Source organism: Euleptes europaea, chromosome 18 (genome assembly GCF_029931775.1).
Source record: "Euleptes europaea isolate rEulEur1 chromosome 18, rEulEur1.hap1, whole genome shotgun sequence".
Taxonomy (NCBI): domain Eukaryota; kingdom Metazoa; phylum Chordata; class Lepidosauria; order Squamata; family Sphaerodactylidae; genus Euleptes; species Euleptes europaea.
This window is the reverse complement of record NC_079329.1, coordinates 4,797,316-4,815,850: the sequence shown is the minus strand read 5'-3', so window position 1 is coordinate 4,815,850 and position 18,535 is coordinate 4,797,316. Positions and strand designations below refer to the sequence as shown.

The window sequence follows — 18,535 nt, the reverse complement described above, 5'->3', positions numbered from 1 at the left end:
CCTATGCAATTCAATTGGAATTCCTGGCTCCCGTTATGCGCCTTTGGGCCTCTCCCATTGTTCCCAGCAGGCATTCCTGTCATTCGTTTTAGTATATATGCATAATGGCAGACTGAATGAAAGGGATAGGGGGTTGCAAAAGCAGCCACTTTTACTTTGTGGAAGAAAACAAACAGGACACAACAATGAAAAATGCCAAATGCAGAGTTTTTAGTGAGAAGAAAGTGAGAAATTTTTATTGTCAGCGAGTCTCTGTAAGAGTAAGCAAGTGCAAACAGGATTTTCTGAGTGTGTGTGTGTGTGTGTGTGTGTGAACACATGAACACATGAAGCTGCCTTATACTGAATCAGACCCTTGGTCCATCAAAGTCAGTATTGTCTACTCAGACCAGTGGCAGCTCTCCGGGGTCTCAGGCTGAAGTCTTTCACATCACCTACTTGCCTAGTCCCTTTAACTGGAGATGCCAGGGATTGAGCCTGGGACCTTCTGTACGCCAAGCAGATGCTCTGCCACTGAGCCACAGCCTCTCCCCAACTTCACAGATCCAGTTTTATAAAGGGGACGGGAGTTAGTATTTCTCAGTAGGGTACATTTCATTTATTTCTCTTTTATTTACTCTACAGTCTGCCTTTCGCTCTGAGACTCAAAGCAAATTACAGGATACAAACAGCAATCAGAAAGAACAAGACAACCAATGAACAGTGCAAGAGAACAAGAGTTACAGAATTAATCCTTAAATAAAAGTTTATCATCATCATCCAACATCATCATCAGATCCCTGGTTCATGTAAATTCAGCTTTCACACTTGTTGCTTTTCAGCAAGAGTATTACCTCTACTAAAGGCTGCTTCTTACAACCTTCTTATATTTTGTGTTCCTGTAGGAAGGACTCATGCAAATCCCTTTAGGATATGGGTGGTACAGAGAGCCCCTCCTCAAAAGGATTCTCAGATTTAGGATCCACATTTCCTCATTAACCCAAAAACAGTCTATCTAGGACATTTCTTCATTAACATCATGAAACTAATGCTTTTATTCCTGTTTTCTTTGGTGACTGCTCCAAGAAGTAAGCATACATTTTGTGAAAAATTAGATTTGCTTAATACACTGATTACATAACATGCTGTATTCATTACAACCTTTCCCCCCCAAGGAGCCTTCTCAGATGTTCAGCTCATTTCTTCTGGACCAGGACTTGTCATGCCTGGAGAGAATCTCAGCCTGCTCTGTAAAGTGACTGGTTTCTCCATCTCCGATTCGAGTTATCTTTGGCACTGGATCCGCCAGCCTTCAGGAAAAGGGCTGGAATGGGTTTTAGGAATGTACCCTTACGATGGAAGAAAGTGGTACAACCATTCTCTCAAAAGCCGTGTGACCGCTTCTTCCGATGCCTCCAAGAACGAGTTCTCCCTCCAGTTGAACTTTCTGACTGCTTCTGACACTGCTGTGTATTATTGTGCCCGCAGAGACACAGTGAGAGAAAGTCAGCGGAAGCTTAGCACAAAAAGAGGAAACCGTGCCTGAACTCAAGTTACTCATTTTATTGAAAGAAAAAAAAGAAAAAAAGAAAAATAAACAAAGCACACTCTCTGACAGAATGCTATTTAAAGCCATTATAAACTGTCACTAGGCAGTAGGGTTGCCAGGTCCCTCTTCACCACCGGCGGGAGATTTTGGGGGGCAGAGCCTGAGGAAGCTGGGGTTTGGAGAGGAGAGGGACTTCAGTGCCAAAGCAGCCAATTGCCAAAGCAGCCATTTTCTCCAGGGGAACTGATCTCTATCTGCTGGAGATCAGTTGAAATAGCAGGAGCTCTCCAGCTAGTACCTGGAGGTTGGCAACCCTATGAGGCAGGTCATGTGACATAAAAACATAGGAATTACTACATTCTAGTTCCATCTGATTCAGTACTTTCCCCCACCCCCCGCTCCAGCATACCAGCCAGTCAAGATGGCTGAGATGGTGATGACCATCCATTTGGGGATTTCCCAACACAGAGTAATCAGAAGCCTAATACCTCAGAACACGCACATTCTAGCTCTGGTCTGTCATGGTGAATGTTTAAATTAATAAATACAAATTCATTGGTCTGGCTATTCTTAAAGCCTTCTAAGGTAAAGGCCATGATTAGCCAACCACCAGGTTCCCAAAATGGTGTTTGACTTGCTAACTAAAATCTGCTGAACGGTGCATGCAAAGACAAAGCATTCCTTCCCCCCTCCATAGAAATTACCACAGGTAATGAGCTCCCCCTCCCTGGTAGTCTTTAAGCAGTAGCTGGATGAACATTTCTCAGGGTTGCTTTAGCTCAATCCTGCATTGAACAGGGGATTGGACTAAATTTCAATACCATTATTGGCATACCATATACAGCACAACACTGGCTATCCTTTAGGATAATCAGCTCACTCCAATGCATAGGAACCATAAGCAGGACATTTGATGTCTTTAATTCTTTCTCCTTATTAGCTGTTCTTTGCTGTTCAGCTCAGGTCTCAGAAGAATGATAAAGCATTTGATGGAAAAGATCCAAGCCAGTAATGCAGCACTGGAGGCCAAGATAGAGAAGATCTCCACAGCTACCATGTATTTCCCTTTGGTGCTCAGGTAGGTTGGAACAAAGGACATCCAAACACTGCAAAAGATCAGCATGCTGAAGGTGATGAACTTGGCCTCGTTAAAACTGTCGGGCAACTTCCTGGCTATGAAAGCTACAGCCAAGCTTATGAGAGACAGAAGTCCCAAGTAACCCAGAACAATATAAAACATGACAACAGACCCTTCATTACATTCTGCTACAATCTTATCAGCCATGGAATGCATGTCTAAATCTGGGAACGGGGGAGAGGTTCCTAGCCACACCATACAGATACCGGCTTGCAGAAGGGAGCAGCAAAAGACAATGGAGTTAGCCAGTCTTTTCCCCACCCACCTCCTCATGCCAGTTCCTGGTTTGGTGGCCATGAAAGCTAGAATCACTGTGATGGTTTTGGCCAAGACACAAGAAACAGCCACTGAGAAGACCATGCCAAAAGCAGGTTGTCGCAAGAAGCAGGTCACAATGCTTGGTTTCCCTAGGAATAGCAAGGAACAGAGGAAGCAGAGCAGAAGGGAGACGAGGAGGGTGTAGGTGATATCCCGGTTGTTAGCCTTGACTATGGGGGTATCTTTGTTCTTAATAAAAACTCCTAGCACTAAGGCTGTGATCAGGAAAAAAGAAACAGCAAGCAAAGCTAAACTGATCCCTAGAGGTTCTTCAAATGATAAGAAGGTTATCACTTTTTTGATGCATTCATCTTTCTCCTTGCTTGCATATTGATCTTCTGGGCATCTGATACAATCAACCATGTCTGAGGGGAAAAACAGAAAGAGGAACACATGAACATCAGTCTGTTGGTTTTTCAATGTCAGCATTGTACTTTTTGATTGGGGGCACATATCCATATAGAGAGGTCCTTCATGTCCCCTGCAGGCTTTTATCTGGAGCCCCTGAGGTTTGAATTGGGACCTTCTCCATGCAAGGCAGATGTTTTCCATTGAGCCACTGACCCTTCCATCAAAGCAAGGTGTGAAGCTGGGGATCTCTATATCTTCATTCTATCCATCTTAAATGACCTAATATTTTACCAGCATCAATTTTAAGGAGTCTAAACCTATCCCTCCTCCTTGCTACATGGTTGCCTTTCTCCTGTCCATTTATGATCCAGTTTATATGACAGGTGGATTTGAAGTTGCCCTTTGATTTAGGGGTAGTCTGGCATTTTATCTCCCAGTTATTTGTGTAAGGGATGTGGAATGGTATGGTGTAGCCTAATCTTGTCAGATCTTGGAAGCTAATCAGGGTAGGGATTTTGATGGGAGACCACCAAGGAAGACGCTGCAGAGGAAGGCAATGGAAAACCACCCCTGGTACTTGAAAGCCCCAGGAAGACCTCTGCCTTAGACCCTGGAGAGCCTCTGCCAGTCTGAGTAGATAATACTGACTTTGATGGACCAAGGGTCTGATTCAGTATAAGGCAGCTTCATGTGCTCATCCCAAGAGCAACTTTCACAATGGAAGTGGTTTTGGAAGAGTATCTGAAGATCTTGCAGGCTCTCTGTATGCAGGTGTTGGAATGAAACCCCGCTGTGTTCCCTGTGGCATCTTGCTGATGCATTTCCAACTTAATTCTACACAGAGATATTCCATTCAAAGCACAGGGATTTCTACTGCCAGTGTGGTGTAGTGGTTAAGAGCAGTGGTTAGGAGCGGTGGACTCAAATCTGGAAAACCGGGTTTGATTCCCCACTCCTACACATGAAGCCAGCTGGGTGACCTTGGGATAGTCACAGTTCTCTTAGAGCTCTCTCAGCCCCACCTCCCCGACAGAGTGTCTGCTGCGGGGAGGGGAAGGTGATTGTAAAGCAGTTTGCTTGTTCCTTAAGTGGTGGAGAAAGTCAGCATATAAAAACCAGCTCTTCTTCGTCGAGTGCTGAGAGTCTGCAAAGAAGGCATCATAGACAACCTACCTTGGTGGCTGGAAATTTCCCCTTCTGGGCAAGGAGCACAATCATAGCAACAAAACTTCTCTCCCTCCTTCTTTTTCTTCTGAGAACCAGGGTGGCAGTAGTCACTGCACACAGACATGGGCAGCCCCTGTTTAACAACAACAACAACAAATATGGCGGGAGAAACCAGACATTATTTTACTGTTGGTTGAAGGAAACTTTGTGACTGCCAAGAAGAAGCAGAAGCAGAAGAGTTGTGGTTTTTTCCTCTACCTTTTTAAGGAGAATTAAACCAGCTTACGCTCTCCTTCCCTTCTCTCCCCAGAACAGACACCTCGTCAGGTAGGTTGGGCTGAGAGAGTTCGGAGAGCAATGTGACTAGCTCAAGGTCACCCAGCAGGCTTCTTGTGTAGGAGTAGGGAATCAAACCCGGTTCTCCAGATTAGAGTCCACCACTCTTAACCACTATACCATGCTGGCTCTCTTGAAAACTCAACCCTGATCCTTATTCCAGGAGAGAAAGACTCTTTTTAAACCTAGCAAATTGTAATGAAGGCATGGGAGAGACCACCTTATCTCATTAATATGCATAGGAACTAGGGGTTTTCAGGGGTCGTCAGTATTACTTCTCACTTTAGAAGAGCTGTCCAGAGGGAGGGGGTAATTGGCCATTTGACTCAAACCCAAACCCTTGACCCCACGATGCCACATTAGTCATTAGAGTTCATGGAGCAGCCCCTGAGAAGACCCCACAATCTGTACCTGGTTAAAACCTGCTTGCCACACAATTGTTTCTCCATGAAGGATGAATACTTGCCCTTCTGGAGCATTAGAATTCACACTTCCCACTTTCACTCTAACAAAAGTCTTGTTTGGGAATGTGACCAAGTTCATGATATCAAATCCATCTCCCATTTCCCTGTTGTCCGAAAAAGACAGCGTTTCCCCTGCTGAGTTGTTAAATGAAATGCGTTGAAGGAACAAGTGCAGCTGGTTGAAAGAAAAAGAAAGCATCAAAATATTGTAGTCTTGGTGTTGAGATTACAAACATCTTTAGGACATTTCATGTGGAACTCCAGGATGACGCAGCTATTTTGTCCTTGAAGAGGAATAACAAACTATGGCTAATGTTTTTTCAGCACAGCAGAATTTTTTTGTCATTGAATCCTGTGTACATTCATTCCCTAATAATTTGTGTTTCCTCATGTTGAGCAAGAGCATTCATGACCTTACCTGCCAAGGCTGGAGATCATGAAATTCCAGTCTTTTCTCCCATACTATTTCTCTGTGATTGGACACAGAGGTGCGCATGGTGTGCAAAGCATGTGCCATGCCATAGACCGCATTGTAGATGCTGTAGCTATGGCCACTCATGCCAATTTCAAAAACATGCCCTGGAAGGCTGGCCAGGCTCTCTTCCCCTGTACACAGTGGATCATCGTTTTCCGGGTCCTGGAGATCATGTAATGAACAGGTGAATGCTTGTTCCCAAAACTCCTTGAGAAAACTGTCTTTTCTTTCCAAAGACGGTCTGATTTTCTTAAGAAAGTCGTGGAACCCTAAAAGCTCATTTGAGTGAATCCGAAAGGAAAGTGCACCTTGGAAGAACTGGAAATCCCAGGCCCGCTGGAGGCCTGTTAAGGCAAAATCAACTTGGGCCGTCATAATCCACACCTTTCTCCATGACATGTTTTCTTTATAGTCAGGATCTGCTAGAAACATAACACTATTAAAAGATATTATTGTCCTGGATTCTCCATAAAAGATAAATGTGCCAACTTTTCTATCCCTGAAAGGCAGATACATATTTGACATAATGTTATTAATGTCGTGTATGGTATCCCAATTGACTTGGTTTGGGATTCTTTCTGTAAAAGCTGAACAGATTCCATACTGGGGAAAGAGCAGCTCCATGTCCTGTAAGAAATGGTCTCCACTGTCATCATCCACAGCAAAGAGCCCGACCCAGGTCCATCCAAAATGCTGAAGCAGTTTGATAATACCCACGTATTGATGGGCTTCATTTGGGACCATGCGGTAAAAGGACAGGGACTGTTTCGTCTCACTCTTCTCTTGGGCAAATGATCCGTAGGTGAGCTAAAAGGAAATGCACAGCTATTGTAAGAATTTATAGAGATCCATGTCTGTATGTGCCTCTGACTGTTTATGCTGTCAAGGTTTGCCAAAGAAATGTCAGAGTTGCCCAGAGTTAATCACAAAGTCAACTATGCTATCACTGAGGTTTCTTCCTTCGATATTTGAATATGGGAACAAGTGAATGTGCTACAAACCAAAGTGGGTAACCAAGCATCCATGTCAAAGACTTTTCTCACTGAGTTTTCTCAAGGCATGGCAATACCATCCAATAGTTGCCAAATGATCAAGAGAACAGCATTTCTAACAAGACCTCTCTCAAGACGAAGTACTTGCTATTCTTTCTGACAGAAGAAGTTGATTTTTTAATCTGCTGACTTTCTCTACCACTTGAGGAAGAATCAAACTGGTTTACAATCACCTTCCCTTCCTCTCCCCACAACAGACACCCTGTGAGATAGGTGGGGCTGAGAGAATGTGACTAGCCCAGGGTCACCGAGCTGGCTTCATATGTAGAAATGGGGAAACAAATCCAGTTCACTGGAATAGCATCCACCGCTCATGTGGAGGAGTGGGGAATCAAACCCAGTTCTCCATATCAGAGTCCACTGCTCCAAACCACCGCTCTTAACCACTACACCATGCTGAAGCAACTCTTCCATGTCTTTTTCTCTCTCTAATGCATCAGGCTGTATTACATTTGTCCCTGCCTACTTACCTCTCCCTCCTTCTGAATCTCAAAATAACTCCCTGAGAGGAAAGTGTAATTTTAAAACACTCCATGCACAAACCTTACCTGTGGTATCTTGTAAAGACCCAAGATATCTGCCATACGGAAGGAGATGTCAGAGCTAAGTCCCCCAATGACAGCCATTACATTTTTCGGGATATCACATTCATAGTTGGGGAAATATCTGCGCAATTTAAATAGGAGATCCAGTGTAGTACGATAGGTCATTTGGATGCTGTAGTAGCTGTCACAGATGTGGAACCCAAGAGTTACATTGGGCAAAATCTTGGGATTCTGGTTGATCTCATCTACGGCAAACACCAAGGCCAGGACATGCTGGTAGAACTTAGGCAGCATGCTAGAAACACAATTGCATGCTCTTTAATGGGAAAAATCTTCAATTATTTATAAGAATTCTGCCTGCTCTTTAATTACATCTGTGTAAAGTAATTACTATTTATATTATTTTCTAAGCTAATAAACAGATTCTTCTTTTGCATACACAAGAAGATCAATATTGTGTAACATAATGTCTGACAATATGTCTCCAAGAGTTTAGAAGTAGCTAAGCAGCTACAGCACATCGTGCAATGCATGACTTGTGGTTCATGCATGTATAGTGAATAAGATGCAGACATTTCTCTCTTGGAGGTTTTGGTTTCATGGGCCTCAGGTATGGAACAACAGGATCTTTAACACAGAGGAACACAAGAGCCAAGTGCCCACTCATCCTCACTTAACTTGAAACCAACCACTTGCCCTGAAGACCCAAAAACAAGGCACAGAGACCGAGGCCTTCTACTGATCTTGAATCCTAGCACTGGTATTTAAAGTTTTACTGCCTTTGAATGTGGAGGTTCCCTTTAGTCACCACTATGCATAATAGCCACTGATATTTCCTCCATGAAATTGTCTACTCCTTTTAAAGCTATAAATGCTTGTTACCATCCCACATGAACACATGAAGCTGCCTTCAACTGAATCAGACCCTTGGTCCATCAGTCAGTACTGTCTACTCAGATTGGCAGTGGCTCTCCAGGGTCTCAGGAAGAGGTCTTTCCCATCACCTTCTACCTGATCCTTTTGATTGGAGATGCTGGGAATTGAACCTGGGACCTTCTGCATGCCAAGCAGATGCTCTGCCACTGAGCCACAACCCCTCCACCACCACTGAATTCCCCCATTGATTACTTGTTGAATGAAATTCTCCTTCCTTTTCCCATCCTTAATTTATTGCCCATCAACTTAATTAGGTGCTCTCAACTTCACGAATTATGGGAGAAAGAAAGGGGGGAAAGCTGCTTCCTCTACCCCTTGCCTAATTTTATAAACTGCTGAGGATTCAAGCAACACATAATAACATTAATATTATTTTCTTTCTAAAAGTATGCATATGCAGGGATATGATAATAACTTTTCAGTATGTTTAAAATTTAATGTGCAGATAATTTCTGTTTTAAAAATGTGTATTTTCCACATATTTCCCCACACTATTATATTTCGCAATGTTTAATATATTTTGTATTTTGAAAGAGATTCCTGTTCCCTTTATTTTATAGTCTTTTACACTCTTGCAGGTTTGCATTCTGTAGTACTTGCATGCATCTAATTGACTCCAAATGTGGTGTAATTGGCACAGGGCAGTAAAATCTCTGTGTGTGTCTCTCTCTGTGTCTCTGTCTGTCTGGCTGTCTGTTTCTCTTTCCTGTCCCTACTTTATTCCAGCCTTCAAAAAAGAAAGAGCTCTCATTCTGGGAGAAGAAACACTATACATATGCTAAGCACAGCAAACACTTTGACCAACCTAAGACTGTCAAGAACAATTGCTAAGTTTCTAAAAATCTGATCAGGCTCATTCAAGAAGGACACAGAAATCCTTACTCGGGAAAGTCAAACAGGCCATTTGAGGGATGCCCTTTGAAAAGAAATGTGTGAAGAGGATAAACAATCTGAGAAACAATCCCACCAACAAGGACATCCCCGGACTGATAGAAGCCGTGTGGAACTGGGAGGGGATCCCTCATAAGACACTTCCCGGCCTCTACTTTACTTGCCATGGGAGGCAACCAAAGCAGCAAGATCACCAGCTTTTCCATCCAACCAGCAGACCTCTCTGGATACAGAATCTGTTGTGTCTGTTCTGCCTCAAATGCCAGCTGCCTAGACCAATAGGTCCCTTACGGAGCAATACACCAGCCTTATTTCTGCCAGTGAGCCAGTAGCAAACACACAGGCCTTGAAAGAGAATGGGGGCCTCGCATGCACCAGTCTCAAGGCTGACTGGTCCAACTCAAGCACGAAAGGACAGCTCTCACAGGGCCTTCAACCTGTCTCCTGTGCCCATTTTTGAACAGCATAAGGGGGAGCGCATTTATCGCTTCTTTCAGACTTGCTTACTAATACAGACTCCACCTTGGTTGTGGAGGGGGAATGGCAGTGGAGTGGATAATTGCAGGGAGAGATAATTACATCATCAGAGTTTGAGCTCTGAGTTGTTACCTTGGTGGCAAACATGTTTAGGGGTCTGTTTCCCTACTCCCACACATGAAGTCTGCTGGGTGACTTCCATAAAGCTCTACTCCTCCAGGTTCTTTATTACTTCATTCTAAGAAGTGGAGAGGGGGGACTGGGAGAGGAGATAAATCCAAACTGCAAATCAGAGGCCATAAATATATATCTGTTTGAACAAGAACTGCACTTGTTTCCTGAGGCCAGAAATGGGGGGCCTTCAGTATATAAGAACATAAGGACATAAGAAAAGCCCTGCTGGATCAGACCAAGTCCTATCAAGCCCAGCAGTCTGTTTACACAGCGGCCAACCAGGGGCCTCTAGGAAGTCTACAAACTGCAGCAGCATTATCCTGGCTGTGTTCCAATGCACCTAATATAATGAGCATGCTCCTCTGATCCTATATGCACCATGACTAGTATTCATTTTGACTAGTAGCCATGGATAGCCATATCCTCCAAGAGCATGTCCACTCCCCTCTTAAAGCCTTCCAAGTCATCACCACCTCCTGGGGCTGGAAGTTCCACAATTTACTTATCTGTTGTGTGAATAAATACTTCCTTTTGTCTGTTTTGAATCTCTCACCCACCAGCTCCAGCAGATGACCCCATGTTCTGGCATTATGAGAGAGGGAGAAAAGCTTCTCCCTGTCCACTCTCACCATACCATGCATAATTTTAAAGACCTCTATCATGTCTCCCCTTAACTGTCTTCTTTCCAAGCCAAACAGCCCTAAGCGTTTTAACTGCTCTTCATAGGGCAGTTGCTCTAGACCCCTGATCATTTCGGTTTCTCTTTTCTGCACCTTCTCAAGCTCTGCAATACCTTTTCTTTTCTTTTTTAGGTGGGGTGACCATTAATATTTCCAGACACAAAAAAGAAGAAGAGGGTGTCAAGTTGCAACCAATATATGCTTATCTCATCCACAGGGTGTTCCAGGCAAGAGAAAAACAGAAGTGGTTTATCATTGCCTTCTACCACATAGCAACCTCAGTCTTCCCTAGTGGTGTCCTATCTGACCCTGCTTAGCTCCTAGTCTAAACTGTACTACTCAGGCTGCCCAAGAATGACATTAACATGGTACCTTGGCAAATGCCCCAAATAATCTTTCCGATATATCATTTCTAGAATGTATTAGGACACATGATCAACTGTTGTCCCTTCACTGTCCTTTCAATCCTTTCTCAGTAAATGTCAATATACAAGTACAGTACATAACATGATTTCTAAGAAAATAAATAAATTTATATGGTGATCAGACACAGTCGGCTAGGAAATCATTATAGCATAAAATATATAATTTCAGAACAATACTCCAACTAAACAATTTTCTGACAAGTCAGTATATAATCTCAGGTTCAATAGTCATCCATAAACATTTGTCACATATTAGTTTTGTTTCCTTTCAATATGAGCCCTAAAGACCCAAAACAAACAACATGGATTTGGCAAAACTGAGTGTCACACTAGTTGCACTGTTTCCATTCTGTAGACATCACAGAAGAAATAAATACAAGACAGTCAGATTCTTGATGTTTTCTTCCACATTAGTTGCTCTCTGTTGTTCAGCTCAGGCCGCAGAAGAATGATGAAGCATTTGGGTGAAAAAATACAAGCCAGTAACCCAGCACTGGATGCCAAGATAGAGAAGATCTCCACGGCCACCATGTATTTCCCTTTGGTGCTCAGGTAGGTTGGAACAAAGGACAACCAAACACTACAAAAGATCAGCATGCTGAAGGTTATGAACTTGGCTTCGTTGAAACTATCTGGCAGTTTCCTGGCTAGGAAGGCCATGGTCAAGCTGATGAGGGAGAGAAGTCCCATGTAGCCCAGTACAATATAAAACATCACAACAAAGCCTTCATTGCATTCTAGTACAATCTGTCCCGCCACTGATTCTTTATTCATAGCTGGGAATGGGGGAGATTTGACTATCCACATTGTACAAATGGCGCCTTGAAGAAGGGAACAGGAAAGGACAATGGAGTTGGTCAGACTTTCCCCCACCCACTTCCTCATGCTAGGCCCTGGTTTGGTGGCCATGAAAGCTATATACACTGTGATGGTTTTAGCCAAGACACAAGAAACAGCCACTGAGAAGATAATGCCAAAAGCAGATTGTCGAAGAAAGCAAGTAACCTTGCTAGGCTGCCCGAGAAATAGTAAAGATGAAAGGAAGCAGAGTAGGAGGGAGACCAGGAGTGTGTAGGTGATATCCCGGTTGTTTGCTTTGACTATGGGGGTATCACTGTGCTTAATGAAAACTCCTAACACCAAAGCAGTCATCAAAGATGAAGAAAGAGCCATTGAAGCCAAGGCGATCCCTATGGGGTCTTGATATGACAGATAGCTTATTTTCTTGGGAATACATTGATCATGGTCCTTATTTGGATATTGATCTTCTGGGCATTTGAAGCAATCATCCATGTCTAGGGTGGGGGAAAAGCAGATGAGGCATATTATTACAAATACACACTACACCTGACCTTAGCCAAAAGGCCGAGAAGCAATACCCCTCCTTCTCGGTACAAAGCATCCCATCTTTTCCAGTGCTCCCAGATTATCTTGAATTCTTAACCATTCCAACCTTTAGAAGACTTTCCTTTTTGGCCAGACATAATGCCTTTGCCCTCAATGAATTAATCGGCATATTTTTAAATACCACAAAATACAAAAGTATGTGGCTCAGGGACATATACTCATGGATTTAATATATCATGTACAAAACTTTATGACTACCTATATATGCTGGCTAAATTACATGCAAAGTTACAATCAATAATTCTACTGGCATAGAATCAAGTCCTTATGCTTGTGCTTGTTCTTCTATGTGTGGTGGATATCTCTTCAATCATGCAACACCAGTAGATCAGTTAATAACTAAAGCTATAAATCATCTCTTCAGTATGAGTAGAAAATAGCTATAAATAATCTCTTCTGTAAAGGTAAAGGTCCCCTGTGCAAGCACTGGGTCATTCCTGACCCATTGGGTGACATCACATCCCGACGCTTCCTAGACAGACTTTGTTTGTGGGGTGGTTTGCCAGTGCCTTCTCCAGTCATCTTCCCTTTACCCCCAAGCAAGCTGGGTACTCATTTGACCATCTCTTCTGTACTAGTAGGTAAATGCAGACAGGTTGCTAGCTCTTAATTCTGTTTTGTAAATATCTTTTTCAGAACTTCACATTTGTCTTATTTGTCCAGAATAATGTATGATCTGACAAACTTCTCATTCCATTTAGCCATCTCCCTCCCAAAACTTTTTATCCATATGATATTTGTACAGGGTGGCTCAGGCTACAAGGATTCAAAGCCATTACAGGTGCTCTGAGGTAAGTTACAGCTGAATTAACTCTGAACTCAGGTGCACCACATCACCTACCCTTCTTGTCTGAAATCTTGCCTTCTGGACATTCCTCACAATCGTAGCAGCAAAATTTATTCCCTTCTTTCTTTTTCTTCAAATTTCCAGGGTAACAGGGGCTGTTGCATACAGAGAGGGGCACCATCTATCCATAAACATGAAAAACATGAAAGGGGTTTCATATGGGATTTCATATGGGAAGCAATGAATTGCTCATATAAATATTTAGTTAGAAAATGTATGCCCTGCCTCACCAGGAACTTGTTCGAGGGGGTCCGCAAGAAAACACAATAAACACATTAAAAATAAAGCATAAAAGGACTAACAATTGGCAAGCCATAAAAACAAGTCAGGGCATAAATTCCACATAAACCACATCAGCAGCCAAAAATGATACACATAGAATAGTCCTCAGACTAGAAGCAGAATTAAACTGATAGGGAAGAGACCGCCCAAAGGACAGTAAGGTCTGTGGAGCCTCAAGGGTTAGGGCACTCCAAATGCAAGGTGCCACCACTGAAAAAGCCCTGCTTGATCACCTCTCACCATACTTTGCAGGCAGAGGCCCAGAGAGCAGGGATTGAGAACAGGGTCATAACAGCTGAGCTTGATCATATGGGAAGAGGTCTTTCTTCAAGTGCCCAGCCCCAATCTGCTTGGGTCTTTAAAGAAGCAAGGCTCTGAACTGAGCACAGAAAGAAATGGCCAGCCCAAAGCACAGGGACAACAGAATCCCTCTGTACAGTACCAAACAATAGCCTGATCACTGAGTGTTTTTCAAATCAAACGTGGGGGGGAAACATCTTTCTTTGGCTTTTTAATGTGATTGCCGATAATGATTCACTATAGAGACTGATGAACTATAATAATATCAGTAAAAGAACTATCTGGCCCTCTAGTAGTCACTTCTGGGGCCACTGTAAGCAGAGTTAACCCTTCTAAGCCCCTTGCTTTCCATGGGTATAACTCTGTTAAGGATTGCACTGCTAGTCTACTGTCCTCGAGACTGGAGAATGGAGTTCTCTCCAAAGATACCTGGGAATCCACACCTGGTCAAAACGGGATTGCCACACAATCATCTCCTCATGGATGCTGAAGTTTTCTCCTTTAGAAGCACTGGGATCCACCCTTCCAACTCTCACTTTGAGGAAAGAATTGTTTGGGAACATAACCAGGTTTATGAGGTCAAATCCGCCTTCCATTTCCTTGTTATCATTGAATGATATCATTTCTCCAGCTGAATTGTTAAATGAAAGACCTTGAAGAAATGGGTGGAGCTGGTTGAAGTTAAAGAAACAACAACAGGATATTGGATTATTTATACTGAGATTCCCTAACACCTTCATGGTTGGTCTTTGATATGATTCCATCTAGGGACAAGTGCTGGTATTTTGCAGTGGATGACTGCTAAAAAGTTACAGATAACTTCCTTCATCTTCCAAGTATAACAAGAAAAGGGGACACACTCAAAACAAAGTAAACAAATAATGAGGAAACCTCCAAGGCTACATTGTCAGTGGCGAGATTTGTTTCAGTCCTTATATCCCTCCAACACTAGATATATGCTGCTCAAGATCAATTGATCAAGGAGCTTCTAAGGGATAAAAGGAAAGGACCTCCATTTCAGGTAGTACTCATCATGTGGGGCAAAGATGGATGGTGTCTCGCCTTGTACTAATCTATTCATGACAATAATACCATTTCATGTGAGGGCATTACCTGCCAAGGATGGAGATCTTGAAGTTCAACCGTTTTAGTACCCATCGTTGAACTGTGGCTAGATTTAGATGCATACAGGGAATGCAATGCATGTGCCACGGCGTAGACAGCATTATAGATACTGTAGCCATCCCCAGTAGTGTGCATTTCAAAAACATGCCCAAGGACGTCTTCTAGCCTCTCTTCCCCTGAACATGTCTTCCCAACATTCACAGGTTGTTGGGGTTCTGGAAGTGGGCAGGTGAAAGCTTGCTCCCAGAATTCCTTGAGAAAATCATCACCTTGTGATTGATAGGGCTTTACATTCTGGAGAAATTTCTGGAACCCTGGAATCTCATTGGAATGGACCGTGAAGGAAATGGCACCCTGGAAAAACTGGAAATCTATTTGAAGGGCTATTTGAAGGCCTGTTGCTGCAAAATCAATCTGGCCTGTCATAATCCACACCTTCCTAAATAATATATTTCCCTTAAATTTGGAATCTGCTAAAATTGTAATAGAATTGAATGATGCAATAGACATAGAATCTCCATAGAAGATGAATGTATTGACTTTGTTATCTTTAAAGAATTTATGACGATTTGAAAAAATACGCAGAAGATCATCCGTATTTTCCCAGTTGATTTGCTTTGGGATTCTAAATGTGACGGCCAAACAGATGCCATATTTGGAAAGCAATGGTTCTACGTTCTTTAGGAAACGTTCTCCACTCTCGTCATCCACAGCTAAGAGCCCAATCCATGTCCATCCAAAATGGAGAAGCAACTGGATAATCCCCATATACTGATGGGATTCATTTGGGACTGTGCGGTAAAAGAAAGGGAACTTTGCCATCACCATCTCCTCAGTGGCAAAGGAACCATATGAGAGCTAAGAAGAAATATAGAAATATTTTAGAGAGCAGCTAGGAGAAGGGGTGGGACCTCTCTGGCTGAGCTGTTATTGTCCCAGGTGCAATCTGTGACATCTCCAGGTAAATGATATATGGTAAAGGGAAATAATTTATTTGCCTGAGATTCTTGAGATGCAGTGCCAGTAATGGTAGAAAATAGCTAGGTGGACCAATGGTTTGGCTTGGTACATACATGGAATTCAGGAAAAAGAAATTCCCTTCCCCATAACAACATCATTAGACAATAACTAGATGGACTAATGGTCTGATTTGGTACATATATGAACTGTTTGACTGGGCCTGCTTATGGAGTTAATGTTACTGAGACAATGTTCAGCTTTCTCCGACATTAAAGTCAAGGGTGGCATGGCTAAATTTTCTCAAGTGATGTTAATATGATACAATTTCTCAGAAATTATCATGGGGCAGAAATATCAAATACCATTGCAACTACCCTGTATTTTCTGCCTCCCTCCATGCACAAATATTGCAAGCAACTTTCAATTTGACTTTCGTTTTAAAAAGTAAGCTTTATTTTTTGTAGTTGGTCATACCTTTCCTTCTTCTAAACTAAAGGACCACTCCCAAGAATCACAATTTGTAAAATTACTCATGCCTCAACATACATGTACACAGCCTACCTGTGGAGTCTTGTAAAGACCTAAGATGTCTGCCATGTGGAAGGAGGTCTCAGAATCGAGTCCTCCGATGATGGCTACAAGGTTTTTCTGGGTTTCACATTTGTAGTTGGGTATGAACCTCTGTGATTTGAAAAGCAGGCCCAGAGTGCTACAGTAAGTCAACCTCACATCATAGTAGCTGTCCAAAATGTGAGACCCAAGAGTGACGTTGGCCAAGATCTTGGGATTCTCGTTGATTTCACTGATAGCAAATGCCATAGCTAGGATGTGCTGGTAGAACTTGGTCACCATTCTGTAATGAGAGTTAAAGGCTCTTCAGTTGGAGGATTCTGAAATGCTCAAAGTCATTTTGACTGCTATTCAGGTCACCCCTGGCTCTGATTTTGTTGCCAAAGAATGCAAATATGCTTTTCTTAAAGAAATATTTCAAAGGTAAATAACATTTTTATCTTTCACATAAGACTGATGATGCACTGAAGAACCAATACTTGGTTATTCATGGAGCATTAACCCTCTAACTGCAAAATATAGTTCCACTGTCCCTATTTAACAGAGACAATACTTATGCTATTGTGCTTGCACCTGGTAAAGCAAAGACAGGGAGTGGATACATCTCGTCTCTGCCCTGACCTTGATGTCCAAGGCTAGCCTGATCTCATCAGATGTTGGAAGTGAACCAGGGTCAGCCCTGGTTAGTACTTGAAAGAGAGACCACCAAAGAAGTCCAGAGTCACAATGCAGAAGCAAGACACGGCAAACCACTTCTGAACATCTCTGGCCTTGAAAACCCTACAATGTCTCCATAAGTCGGCTGCAACATGGCAGCACTTTCCACCACCGCCACAACCTGTCTCCACATATAAATGCACACACATGATCCCTAAGGAATCTAGTCATCTGCAGCCTGCTGTGTGACATACATTATCTGATGAGGCATATTCAGAGCAGAAGAAGAAGAAGAAGAAGAAGAAGAAGAAGAAGAAGAAGAAGAAGAAGAAGAAGAAGAAGAAGAAGAAGAAGAAGAAGAGTTGGTTTTTATATGCCGACTTCCTCTGTCACTTAAGGAAGAATCAAACTGGCTTACAATCGCCTTCCCATCCCCTCCTCACAACAGACCCCTGTGAGGTAGGTGGGGCTGAGAGAGCTCTAAGAGAGCTGTGAGAAGCCCAAGGTCACCCTGCAGGCTTCATGTGGAGGAGCTGGGAAGCAAACCCGGCTCTCCAGATTAGAGTCCTCTGCTCCAGACCACCGCTCATAACCACCACACCATGCTGGCTCTCACTGAAGCACATTGTGGGATAAACACAGTAACTATTTCTTCCCTCATCTGTGCTTTCCGAGGTAAACAAACACACACACACACACAAACACACACACACACACACACAAGGATGGGAGACGAAAACCGACCAGTAATGCAACTAGCACAGAACACTCAAGGTCTCAACAGATACTGGGAAGGAGGAGAAGTGTTGGGGAAATAATCATTCAGATCCATATTTGAGCACCTGACATGTAAAAATAGTGATTACACTCTGCCCAGGATCACAGGTTGCAGGATGGAGGGAAAATGCCTTACTGTGGAACTTGATATGCATTATTCGAAGGATTTGAGTTGAAGCGAAATCTAGAAAAAGTGGGGAAGATCTGAGAAGCGATCCCACCAATGAGAAGGTCCCCCGATTGGTACCATTTATATGGAATAGGAAGGGGATCATTGGCGGGGCACTGGAAAGCATTTACTTTGCACACCACCGGAAGCAGGAGAGAGAGCAGCAGCAGCAGCCTCACCATCCTGGGGGGTGAAGCTTCTGTCCAGGCACAGGATCTCCTGTGCCAAACTACGGCATAACAGGCAGCTTTGGATGACAGCTGCCCGATGCCTTTCTGAAAGGGAAGTGTATTCATGTTAAAGCCATGCTCCGTGCAGGTACAAATGCCTGCCTTGAATGCTAGCAGAGATGGCACAAAGTTTGGTTTCCAGGCGAGTTCATCAAAGCAAAATCGAACACATGAAAATCAGTGATCAAAGTGACGGACTCCGGCCTGCCTTTCCCCTCTTCTTCCAGCTCTCAGTGACACAGAAGGATTTTATC

General features: G+C 43.1%; 2 protein-coding genes across 2 annotated transcripts; both read right to left on the bottom strand.

The window, feature by feature from the left end:
* Positions 1–2,447: 2,447 nt before the first annotated feature.
* LOC130489914 (vomeronasal type-2 receptor 26-like) lies at positions 2,448–6,521 on the bottom strand. The gene is made up of 4 exons (XM_056863702.1): positions 5,721–6,521; positions 5,250–5,477; positions 4,509–4,635; positions 2,448–3,349 (listed from the first exon to the last, which is right to left on the bottom strand). The coding sequence occupies exons 1-4, from the start codon at positions 6,519–6,521 to the stop codon at positions 2,448–2,450; spliced, it is 2,058 nt and encodes a 685-aa protein (XP_056719680.1).
* Positions 6,522–11,341: 4,820 nt separating this feature from the next.
* LOC130489913 (vomeronasal type-2 receptor 26-like) lies at positions 11,342–16,730 on the bottom strand. Its single transcript, XM_056863701.1, has 5 exons — positions 16,440–16,730; positions 14,907–15,776; positions 14,237–14,464; positions 13,206–13,332; positions 11,342–12,252 (listed from the first exon to the last, which is right to left on the bottom strand). The coding sequence occupies exons 1-5, from the start codon at positions 16,728–16,730 to the stop codon at positions 11,342–11,344; spliced, it is 2,427 nt and encodes an 808-aa protein (XP_056719679.1).
* Positions 16,731–18,535: the final 1,805 nt, after the last annotated feature.